Below are 13283 nucleotides of genomic sequence, written 5' to 3'. Positions count from 1 at the left end.
ATGAGAAATACGGACCAACGCAGAATTCAGTCCAGTAGGGTAAGAGAGGGTCCAAGGCTGGCTGCTCAGGAATCTAGTATTAAATCTCCTCACCAGTGGGTACCTATCAGTGAGACCAATCTCAAGAACCCAGTGAGAAAGCCAGCTAGGTAAACACTATGTGGTCTTACTTCACAAGACTCCTGCCTCTTGGCAACTCATCTTTTTTTCAGGAACTCATATGTCTTCTATTCTCTCTTGCCTGCTTGCATGCTCTTTCCTTCACCAGAAACACACTTGGCTCTGCTAACTCTTACTCATTCTCCCCATCTCTATTTGAATGTCAGTAAGCCCTTTCATGATCACCTTACCTGGGTGAGTTACCTTGGTTCCAGGCTTCTTTAGCACCATTTTTTCATCCTTGCCATGCTGTTAATTATTTGCCCAAAGTTGCCTTCCCCACTCAGGAATCTTGTCTGCACTGCTCACTGCTGTATCTTACATACCTGGCCCAAATATTTGTTGAATTCATCACTGAATTCATCGATTCATATATCAGGAGAAGAAGTGAATACAAGGCAAAAAACATCTAGGAATTTTCTTTCTTTGACTCTACTGAAACATAGCAAAAACAGCAAAGCTGAGGCAGCCTGCTGGAACTGATATGGACTATGGACAAATCAGCCCCCAGCCCTTGTAAAGATTACAGCCTAGAGAACCTTATACAGCAGTTCTACTCTGTCACATGTGTTGATATGAGTCAAAAATTGACTCAATGACACCTAACAAAAGCAATAGCAAGCTTCTAATAAAGCCAAAGTCAAAATATAAAGAAAAAAAATTATTTTTAAAAAATAAGTGCTCATAATTCTCAGATAAGTGCAAGTGCAGAATTTGTACCCTTGATCCTCTACCCATCAAGCAATTCAGCACCTGAAAGATTTCTACACAAAATGCAATCCATACTCTTCATTGTAAGCCTAAATATCACTCGCTTGGAAAATTCTCAATGTGAAAGAAAAATGAAAAAGAAATATGGCTTATGTCACAAGAGAAATGAAAAGAATTTTGTTCACCACCTCCACCCTCACTTGCTGAGAACCTGCTGTCTTTTGGGCAGACTGCTAAATGATTTACATTATTTTTAATCTTGAATAAAAATTCATGAAGTAGGAGTTATTATTCCCAGTTTACATTTATAAAAGATGGCAGCCCAGAGAAATAAACTGTGTAGCAATTGTGGAAGTGGAATTTGGGCCAAGGCTGGTAGGCTTCAATCTGTGTTCTCTCCACTGTACTCTAGTGCCTCTGGGGCCACGTCCAGTCAGACAAGTCCTCTAAAGCCAGGGAGTCACACAAACTCTCCTGAAAACACATGGGACATCATTCCCCAACTTTTCCTCTTTTCTCCCCACCCAACCCTAATTCAAACACCAGATCCACATTGCTTCCCTTTGGAAAAGCAAAGATAAAATCCACCAGGGAAAAGCGCATTGTGACATTTCACCCCACTGAGGGTTTATTCTCAGGATAGCTCAAAGGGAAGTCAGGATTTGTCTTACCTCTTCTGTGTACATAATCCACTAGAAGAAGAGTACTTCTAAGAATAACGAAGTGTATTTTTACGAACCAAGGGAGAACAGTTTTCCCTGCCCTTTATCCCTGCTACTCTTTTACTTTTAGCATGGTGGACAATTTCACGTCAAAGGGAACTCTTAAGTGGTGAAGACTTACTCTTTCCATTTCTTTGAAGTCATCATCTAGCTTGGTTCCTTCAGCTCCTCCAACCTTCTCACTCACTTTCTGTAGAAAATAACAAAAAATAGGAAAATTATTATAAATAAAATTTGGTTTTAAAAAGGTGTGTTAAAAGTTCCAAGCACTTTCACAAGCATCTTCTGAAGTAATCTCACGGCCACTCTATGACACTAGTGGACAGTCCCACTTTCATAGGAGGAAACTGCGACTGAGTTTAAATAACTTACCAAAGGCGGTACAGTTGAGAGGTGATGAAGCAAGGATTCAGACTTGTATCTTCTGACTTCCACTCAAGTGCTGTTTTCTATTATACAAATCACTATATAATTATCTAATAACTAATATTTTCCTTTGAAAGCTCTGAGGGACAGTAGCATCATATAATACTAATTTTGCCTTGATAATGGGCCTAAAATGCTACCTAGGTAGAAAACTGCTACTTCTTTAACCTACTCCTCAATGGGCTATTGAACAGATAGATAATCACAGCCATCTACCAAACTGGTAAAAATAAACATCAGCCCAGCTGATCTGCATATAAAAGGACTCAAACAGGAGTCTTATAAAGCTCCTTTAGCTGTCTACATCCTTATACACATAAAACAAACCATAAGGAAAGGTGATGAAGGCATTTCTTTGCTATAAAATCATCTCCAATTATCATATGTTTTATATTTATCAGCTAAAATGGGCAAATGATTGTTTTCCATATGTAAAATTCATGTTCATCAAAAAATCAGATATATTATTCTATTCTGAAATAAAGATTCCAATTTTGTTTAATAAAAATGTATGAAGGGATCACAAGACAGATACTTTGGTTTCATTAAAGATAGGAATATGAACTGCTAATGCATACAAGGCTTCATATATCTTAAAACACCTAATTTTAAAGATAGATGCTTTTCACTAAGATGTCACTATATTACATAAACTTATCACGCACAGATATTAACATATCATTTTTTATTTCCTTCCCTAGCCACTGGGTTAAGGGTATTTACAGGGGATCCCCACCATGGTCAGACCTGTAGCAATCTACATAACAACCTGGGTCATTCCACTGAGAGGGGCTGCGTCTCTATGACGGGGCCACTGGATACCTGGCTCTATTTCCTGGCCATGGAAACTCTGATATTCCTTTGTTGAGGGTAGTTGAGGTATTTTCCTTTCATTCTCTCTCTCTGTCCACCACTCCTGCTTTCTGGTATTGAGAAAACCTGCAGAAGAGACCACTCTTGGAAAAGCCCAGAGTCTGTGTTGTGTCACCACTTTGGCCCTGCATACAAGATGCCACCCATCGCATCCCATCAGTAGTAACAGAAGGAATATGGTGTGATGAAAGAGCACGGCATGAACTGACCCCTCTACTGTTTGCTGGGTTTCTAACACTGAGTTGTTAGATATTAAATGATATAATAAATGTAAGAACCTGTTTCTGAACCTACAAGGTATGCCATAAATCCTAGTTCTCTCTCTTACCAATAAACTGTGTATTTGCTTATAGTATCCTGGTTTCTCCCATTAGTTTATTTAACTGCTGTTTCGTACCTTCAGAAGAATCTGGTAATTTTCATTAACGTAACACAGTCTTAGGTAGATAAAGGCCAATAATTAAAAGTGAAAGGTTAATAAAAACAATATTAATATTTTTAATTTATACAGACACACATTTTTACTTGTAATTCATCATTTGATATGTGTACCCCGAGAACTATGTGTAGCAGCAGCAGACATTATTGCTATGATGCAGATAAGAAAACGGAGCACTATATAAATTATCTGTCCATGGTAGTGGCCTGAATGCAGCTTCACATGCCAAGCACTAGGCTTCTTTCCATTTGCACCAGGGCTCTGGAGAGCTGTCCTTGGTGCTGACATTGTGTGCCTGGAGCTCCATTAGATTCAGATGGCTGGAGCTGGATCCACTGCTCTTGATCATTGACATGAGCCCTCTCACTTAACCAGTGCCCAGGGTGATGCTAACATCACTTACGTCAGCAGTTTGTACAGGTCCAGGCATTACCTGGCATCAGTGCTACCTAATTTAAAGTCTGTAACAATTGCAATCTGGTTCAGCAATTGGCTTCCCTGCCTGTGTTCCTAACAAAAAATTTACCATTCCAGAAAGGGAGGAAGGAGTTAGAAATCTGATTAGAACCTCCTAATGGATTTCCAAGTATCAGTGACTTGCCCTGCAAGTCCAGGTTTAAGTTACAGAAAATCAGGGATGAAGGGGCCTTAAAAGTTTTTAATACCAGCTTCTCCCTATGACCAAGCTGAGCACCAGTGAAACAAATTCTTATGATGTAACACTGACTCTCTCTAACCTTGCTCAGTAACAGAAAATTTAGCTTGTACTGTAGCCCCAATTTTAATTCCTTATCCTTGAAATAGATGGTTTACAGTAAAATCTGGGCTAGGGAACTAGTCAAATTTCCACACAATAAAGAAAAATTTGCTGCACAACCTCAAATCAACTATTGTCTTAGTTTTCTGTGAACTCACTATACCCCCAAGGCCTTACTGTCAAAAAAAGGATCATTACAAATAAAGCCCTCTGATTATCTGGAATGAGACATTTTTCTTGCCAAACTGACATGGAAAACACATAGCGGAGTAATGTGTCCATTTATTCTTAGAGCGACACTAGTCAATTTTGGTAATACTGGGTTACTCACATTTTGACCACGTTTAGGGGATAAAACATGGCTCTCATCAAAAGGACAAAGGCCACTATCATATTTTCAATCCTGTATTATTCAACTAACTGGGAGTGATTTCCATTTTCCACCTTTTTGCATCCTCCAAAACTTAGCACCCCAGTAGCTGGCTCACTATATCAAATGGGTTATCAAATGAGATCACTCTAGGTGTTAAAAATTTAGAACTAGTTCTGGTAATCCACACTGAGGCTAACTCATCAGTCCATTGGCTTTAACTATTTGGTTTACAAGTACTGTGTATGTGTGTGTGTGAGGAAGAGATGATTTCTCTACAAAAGCTGATACTTAAGCTGCTATGAGCAAAACAGCTCTACAAACATAATGAGTGATGCTAGCAATCAGATACTGGTAATGGTCTGGCTGGTTGATATAAAATTTTCTTATCTAATTAGATTCCTGGAAACAAATAATATTCAAAATGACATCTCTATTGTTCTCTGGGCTATTTTTCCAAGTCAAAAAAGATCTAAATATATCAAGGCACTGCATTAAACAGTGGGCTAAGTGACAACTGACTCATTCCTTAGAACTGTGGCAAATATTTTCTCCTCTTTTTCTTTACATAATGTTGCTAAAACTTCCTATAGTTTGCTGTATAGGAACCAAGGTGAGTAATACAGACTCTCTGAGTCCATCAGCCAACAAGGAGTTTTGTTTTCTTTACCTGGGACCGGTTATTTAAGAACTGTTTGCCCTACTATTTTCCAGTGAGATGGCTCCTAAAACTAAGGTTTCACAGTACTGAATATTTTCTGATGCAGTTTAATATGCGTTCACTAATAGACTTGCCATCTGAAAAATTTAGGATCTATTTAAGCCTAGATTTGCAAAAAAAAAAAAATTGAATCAGACAGAACACTACATGTGAGCCAATACACCCCACTATGACCCACTGTACATTCTAAAAACCTAAACATAATACTCTTCTGTTCAAAACCTTCAATGGCAGCCACTTAGCACAACATTGAACACTTATTCATCTAATCTTATCTGCCATTATACTCTCCAAGCAGTTGCTGCTGACTCCAACTCATGGTGACCCCATGTGTGTCAGAGAAGAGCTGTGCTCCTTAGCATTTTCAATGACTGATTTTTTGGAAGTAAGGTCACCAGGGCCTTTCTTCAAGGTGCTTCTGAATAGATTCCAACTTCCAGCCTTTTGGTTAGTAGCTGAGTGTGTTAACCATTTGCACAACCCAGGGACTCCTCCATATACTCTGCATTCCAATCAAACCAAAGACATTATCTTCACCTATATTATTCTCATTTGTATTCCTCACAGCAACTACTTAGTAAACTGAACCATGTATTGCTGTGAATATTAAGATGAAGTGTGAATAATTAATGTTAAGACGGCATACACCAAGGGAAATAAGACTGATCGGCCCACTCTGGAATGGTCTTTAAAATGGCACAACTTTTCAAATATTAAACAATATGATTGACTCACACTTAAAATAGTCTTAATTTTGAGTCTGTAGTGGTGTTGTCTCATGCTTACTATTTTTCTCCGCAGACAAAATAAGAAATACGTCACACGGAACCAGCGGCAAGTGACAGCTGAAATAAATGTCCACTGCTTCCAGCCCAAAGGATGCTGCACTGCTTTCCAACAATGGCGCATCCTTCCCCCGTTTTAACTGTCACCTCCAGGCAGAAGGTGCTCGATGCTCTAGCTGCAACTCTAATTCTTCCCAGCATTACATTTCATTTACTAACCAATTAACAGAAGACTGAAGAAGAACTGATGCATTTGAATTATGGTGTTGGCGAAGAATCTTAAATATACCATGGACCACCAGAAGAATGAACAAAGCTGCCTTGGAAGAAGTGCAGCCAGAATGCTTCTTAGAACGGAAGATGGCGAGACTTTGTCTCACATACTTTGGACATGTTCTCAGGAAGGACCAGTCCCTGGAGAAGGACATCATGCTTGGTAAATGAGGGGGTCAGTGAAAAAGAGGAAGACCCTCTATGAGATGGATTGACACAGTGACTGCAACAATGGACTCAAACATACCGATGATTGTTGAGGATGGCACAAGACCAGGTAGTGTTTCACTCTGTTGTACACAGGGTCGCTGTGAGTCGGAACTGACCTGATGGCACCTAACAACAACAACCAGATCTCCAGATGCCTTTTTATAAAAGTCTCCTTGAAAATCACCTCATCAGTGAAATTCAATAGACTTTAAACCAAATACACTCCTGCCTCCCATACCTGAGAAGTTCTTTGCCTCCTAATTTCTCTGTTTTTGCGCAGTTTTATCTCCTACTCTTCGTCATCAAAATTCTCCTTGTTTGCTCTGTACTGAAAGTTCATTCCAAATCACGGTGACCTCGTGTGACAGACTAGAACTGCCCCATAGGACTTCCCAGAAGCAAACAGGCAGGTCTTTTCTTCTGTGGAGCTGCTAGTGGGTTCCAATCACCAATCTTTTGGTTAGCAGTCGAGCGCCTAACCATTGTGCCACCAGAACTCCTCAGGTTTCCTTATCATCCATCAAATGTGCTGTTCATTCCCTCTGCTTTTACCTAGACTGATTACTCTTTTATACTCTCCAAATCCTACCCGTTATCTCAGAGCTTGCCCAGGTTTCATGTTCTCCATCATCTTAGCAGTCCATCCCAGACGGAAGTTAGCAGACTTCCTTTGTACTCTTAGTGACATGCAATATACCTTGGACCACTCGGAACAAACCACGTGCTGAGGAGAACCGCTGAGGATCTTTGCTCACCTGAACTGTAAGATGCTAAAAGCAAGACATACTGTATGTTTGTTTCAAAACATCTGAGACTACAGTACATACAACTATGCTTACAGTGCAGACACTATTCAGCTGAAGAAATTTTATCTCAATGGTCATTCTAAAACCCCCAAAATGCACATAAATGTAAGGAAGATCCTTAGCTGTGAGTTAACACTGGCTCAATCTCGCCTTTTTGAGAGTTTACTCTCTCCTCTGAAATATAGTATCTTTTTCTCTACCAGCAACAGGCAAAAGATTTTGAAAATTCAACAAACTATATATAACATTTTACGTATGATAGCCAAAGTTAAAGAAATTTTAACTTTTTAATTGTAACCATTCTACACTCATCTGCCATTTTACTTTTAGTATAATTTCAATTAGCATTAATGGTATATGTCCTTCCATTAATCCTGGTTTATACACACACACAGGTATATATGTGTGCATATATATATATGCACACATATATACGCCCATGCACATATTAGTTTACTTATATACACACAAAACCAAAAACCAAACCCATTGCTGTCAAGCCTGTACACTTCAGGAGTTTTTATAACTATCACCTACAATGTTGCATGAGTGAGAATATGCTCAATGGCAACTAACAAACTAGTAAGAAACTTTGGTCTTTATATATTTGCCTATTCTTATTTCATGTAAGTGATATTATATAATGTTTGTCCTTTTGTGATTGACTTAAATGCATTATTAAAGCACATTACTTAATGTACAAGTTCCTTAGAAAGCAGTCATAATCACTACCCCTCTCAGTCACTGTACTTTCTCCCCAATCTTTTAGAAAGGCATCAACCTATGATGATAAATAAAAGAAGCTCATACTCTGACTCATCATGAAAGTTCTTTAATCATTATTCATTAGTTAAGGTACTACAAATAAAATTATAATGGCAATACTTGAAGACATGTCAGACGCTCCCAAGGAAAAAGGAAAGTCGAAGTTACAGCCGTATTTTCTTAGTACTTGGATAAACACAAGTAGATCCTGTATTTCCAGATGGTGGTATTCCCATCTCGGAAAGGCAGTGTAGATTCAGTTATGGGATGTAAGTCTCACACTAGTTTTTCTCAGCTGTCATTAAATTGGAAGGCTTAAATGCCAGGATGTTCTGAAATGGATTTCAAACAAAATATACTTTCCCCCTCCCAGAAATTTAAGATTTTCTTAGAAAACTTGCTTCAATCTAAACTGAGCTAATTCTGCTGTTTCTTACTATCAAGTGGAATTCATACATTGACAAAAAGTGAGAAAGTTCCTCTCATATAATATAAAAACTCAAAATTTTCCCCCAAGAATTCAACAGAATGAAGACCAATTTTCCTTGACAAACTGGAGCTAAGCACTTGGCCATTCCCCCAGTCTCCAGTCTATCCTGCTATTTGTCAAATACTATATTAAAAAAAATGTAGAAATATATTTGCATAATGTTCTAATTGTTTCTGGCGTGTTTCCCTGGGGTTAAAAGTAATAACTTTCTGAAGCTTCATTTCTCCAAAGTGAAAATTTCCCACAGAATATGTGACTAACTTCTTACATCTATTCCTCAAAGGCAGTTGGCAGGATTTATTATACAAGCATCGTGTGGAGCTCCCAGGCCCTCAATGGAAGAGTTTATAACTATGTATCACCAAAAAACACTTCCATAAGTCAGAACGGACTAGATGACAACTAACAACGTACCTTCATTTGCGAGTGATCCTATTTTTGTCTTTTGGAACATAAAAAAGTGCGTACAATGCACATACTGAAAAACCACCACTAATACTCCTCTATTTTTGACTCTCTCAAATAATCTAATTCCTCATCAGATAAAGAGTAATTCGGGGGGGAGGGGAGTGCAGCAGAGAGGGATAACATTTCCATAACGTTTCCCATCCCTGGCAGTGGAACAAATTTTGTACATTTTCATAATCCACTGCAATAAGCCACTGAGCAAAATCTATAAAGACCATGTTTACTAAAAATAAACTCTCAGACTAGGGGCTAGAATAATTTAAAATTCTATTTAAAGCTCAGTCATAAATTTCCTTGAGGGGAAAACAAAACAAAACAAAACAGAACTCACAAAGGATGGTGAAAAAACAAAACAACAAAAAAACAAACCCATTGCTGTCAAGTTGATTCCAACTCATAACGACCCTATAGGACAGAGCAGAACTGCCCCATAGGGTTTCCAAGGAGTAGCTGGTAGATTCAAACTGCCAAACTTTTGGTTAGCAGCCAAGCTCTTAACCACTGCACCACAAAGGGGAGTAGATGTCAGTAATTGATGAGAAATTTCATATCTGTTTAATAAATAGTGACCTAGAACCTAATACCAGATCACTCATTTGATAAGCTGAGGAGGAGTCACCCTGTGGTTTCATTTGTTAAGACAGACTTTCCTGGGAAGCTCTTCTCTTCTTGTCAACTAGTTTTGTGACCTGAAGTAAACTATAAACCTCTCCAAGCCTTGGTTTCCTCATTCACATGCTGGGGTAGGGTAGGAGGCTGGATAGCCAAGAGAGTTCTAAGATCCCTTGCAACTCAAACCTGATGTCTATTTCCAACTGCTGCAGTGTTATATACAGTACCATAGGTAGACTATAAATTACGAAAAGTGAAAATGTCATGAAAAGTGCTTGAAGAGTAAATGGTATGGTACTATTTGTTTTCCAGATTACAGTTATTTTGATACAAATCCCATTCTTAAAAAAAATAAATAAATAACAGATCATGTTTAGGATTAAAGTCACTAAACAGAATACCACAAAGCTGAAACTGAGTGTCTACTGTGTACCATGGACTTTAGCATCGGAGGTTTCAAATGCAAAGACATGGTCCATTTCTTCTGGGAATTTACAGTGTGGCGGTTGTTATGGATTGAAGTGTATCCCCCAAAACTGTATGTCAGCTTGGCTAAGCCATGATTCCCAGGATTGTGTGACTGTCCTCCATTTTGTGATCTGATATAATTTTCCTATGTGTCATAAATCCTAACCTCTATGATGTTAATGAGGCAGGATTAGAGGCATTATGAGGCAGGACAATCTACAGGATTAGGTTGTATCTTGAGTCAATCTCTTTAGAGATATAAAAGAGAAAGCTAGCAGAGAGGAGAGCGACCTCTTACCACCACAAAAGAAGTATCAGGAGCCAAGCACATCCTTTGGACCCAGGGTCTCTGTGCTGAGAAGCTCTTAGGCCAGGGGAAGATCGATTACAAGGACATTCCCCTAGAGCTGACAGAGAGAAAGCCTTCCCTTGGGGCTGGTGACCTGAATTCAGACTTCTAGCCTCGTAGACTGTGAGAGAATACATTTCTGTTTGTTAAAGGCACCCACTCAGGCACACCTTTCTGTTCTAACATCACTAGATAACTAAAAAAAAAGATAACTAAGACAGTGGGATATAGAAACAAGCTATTTCAATACTTGGATCCACAACCAATAAGTATGGAAGCAGCCGTCAAGAAATCAAACAACACATTGCATCGGGCAAATCTGTTGCAAAAAGAACTCTTTAAAGTGTTAAAAAGCAAAGATGTCACTTTAAAGACTGAGGCACGCCTGATCCAAGCTGTCGTATTTTCAATCGCCTCACATGCATGCAAAAGCTGGACAATGAATAGGAAAGACTGAAGAACTGATGTCTTTCAGTTATGGTGTTGGCAAAGACTATTGAATATACCATGAACTGTCAGAAGAAAGAATAAATCTGTCCTGGAAGAAGTACGACCAGAATGTTCCTTAGAAGTGAGGATGGCGAGACTTCATCTTACATATTCTGGACATGTTATCAGGAGGGACCAGTTCCTGGAGAAGTACATCATGCTTGGTAAAGTAGAGGGTCAGCGAAAAAGAGGAAGACTCTCAACAAGATGGACTGACATAGTAGCTGCCACAGTGGGCTCAAGCATGAAAACGACTGTGAGGATGGCACAGTACCAGGCTGTGTTTTGTTCTGTTGTACACAGGGTTGCTGTGGATTGGAACCAACTCGATTGCATCTAACAACATTTCAATATAATGGGGCAAATTAAAACAACAACAACAACAACAAGGGTACAGAGTACCACCACAGCCCAGGATGGACCATGTGGCCCTAGCCGGGTGAGAAGACAAGGCTTCCTGGGGCCTGGGCTAATTCCAAATGAGTATAAGTAAGCCTGAAAGCCTCTACATGATGAAAAGCAAACATGCCACAAACATCTTACATGCAGGAAAGTATATATATTTCCGTGTTGCTAGAGCTCAGAACATAGGCAGGGAATGATGAGAAGTGAGGCTGCAGAAGCAAGGAGAGATCAAATGGTGGTAGCCTTATATGACATGCTAAAGACTTTCAATTTATTTTGAATTTTAGTGAGTTAATACAGCTATGCAACCATCACCGCAACCCAGTTTTAGAACACCCCATCATCCCAAAATGTTTCCTTGTTTCCATCCCTCGTCAATTCCAATTTCCACCTCTAGGTAACCACTTATCTGCTTTCTGTTTCTGCAGTATTACCAACCCTAGAAATGTCATATAAATGATATACAATATCCAGTTTTCAGGATCTGGCTTCTTTCACTTAGCATAATGCATTTGAGAGTTATCTATGCTTTTATGAGTATCAGTAGTTTAGTTCTTTTTATAGCTGATTAGTTTTTCATTGCATGTTTTATCACATTTTGTTTATTCATTCACCAGTTGATGGACATTTGGAATGCTTCCAGTTCACGGCAATTATGAACAATGCTGCTATGAATTGTTGCATACAAGTGCATATAAGTCTGTGTGGGCACATGCATTCATTTCTTTTGGGTAGAAACCTAGAAAGTGAAATTGCTGGGTATTATGGAAACCCTGGTGGCATAGTGGCTAAGTGCTATCTATGGCTGCTAACCAAAGGGTTGGCAGTTCGAATCTGCCAGGCGCTCCTTGAAAACTCTATGGGGGCAGTTCCACTCTGTCCTGTAGGGTCACTATGAGTCAGAATCTGCTCAATGGCAATGGGTTTGGTTTGGTTTATGGCAAACATAGAGTCCCTGGGTGATGGAAAATGGTTAACACACTCAGCAGCTAACCAAAAGGTTGGAGGTTTGAGTCCACCCAGAGGTGCATTGGAAGAAAGGCCTGCCAATCTACTTCCGGAAAATCAGCCATTGAAAACCCTATGGAGCACATTCTACTCTGACACACATGGGATCACCATGAGTCAGAGTTAACTTGATGGCAACTGATTTATACTAATACCACCAGCCCTTAGATTTTATCCTAGAGTTGATGTGGAGCCATTAATAGGTTTTAAGTTGGAGAATGGCATGGTTAAATTAATTTTTAAGTCATTTGATTACAGAGTGAAGACTGACTTGGGGAAAGCAAGAGAGGAGACAGAGACACCTGTTAGAATGCTACTTCAATCACCCAGGTGAAAGATGAGGAGGGCTTGACCCAAGAACTCTAAGAGTAAAGATGGACTTAGTAAATATCTAGGACATAAAATAAGCAGAACTTTCACCTGATTTGATATCAGAGTGAAGCAGAGGAATTTTAGGGTGATTCCTAGGTTTCAGGCTTTGGCAAATGGATAAACCAAAACAAATAAACAGAGTTTAAGTACGGACCCACTAGATTTGAAGTTCAAGCAACTATGTCCTGCAGGAAATTGAATATAAGAGCCCAAAGCTCTATGGAGGTCAGGGCAAGTACTAGACATGTGAGGTCACCGCCATATATCTGATTTGTAAAGCTATAAAAGCTGATGAGATTGCTCATGGAGAAGATGTGTCATGAAGGCAGTAGTGCGTCATCAACAATTAAGGGCTTGGCAGGAAAAGAACAAACCAAAAAAGGCTAAGAAAAAGCAGTCAGACACAGTAGACGGTCCCAGATAGAATGGGAGAAAAATGAAGAAAACTCAAATTCCTAAAAAAAGGCCAGATCTATTGGACTGACAAGAGATTAAAGGAACTCCTGAGACTATCACCCTAAGATGACCTTTGAACTTGGAATTGAAGCAGGTCATCTTTCAGCCAAGTAAAATATTGTCTTATAAATAAAACAATATCACCCATG

At 39.2% G+C, this 13283-nt stretch overlaps 1 protein-coding gene across 2 annotated transcripts in view; it reads right to left on the bottom strand.

Annotated features, from left to right (window-relative positions):
• SH3GL2 (SH3 domain containing GRB2 like 2, endophilin A1) overlaps window positions 1-13283 on the bottom strand; it is a 191772-nt gene that overhangs the window by 47372 nt on the left and 131117 nt on the right. The window contains exon 2 of one of the 2 annotated variants that reach the window (XM_049895262.1): window positions 1714-1782. In XM_049895262.1, the coding sequence (XP_049751219.1) occupies window positions 1714-1782 (69 nt within the window). Of the gene's footprint in view, window positions 1-1713; window positions 1783-13283 lie in introns of those variants that run through there. The other variant, XM_049895263.1, reaches the window with a different exon arrangement.

The sequence above is a fragment of the Elephas maximus genome, chromosome 9 (genome assembly GCF_024166365.1).
Source record: "Elephas maximus indicus isolate mEleMax1 chromosome 9, mEleMax1 primary haplotype, whole genome shotgun sequence".
In the NCBI taxonomy this organism is placed as follows: domain Eukaryota; kingdom Metazoa; phylum Chordata; class Mammalia; order Proboscidea; family Elephantidae; genus Elephas; species Elephas maximus.
Note: the sequence above shows the minus strand (reverse complement) of the source record. Positions and strands in the feature narration are given on the sequence as shown.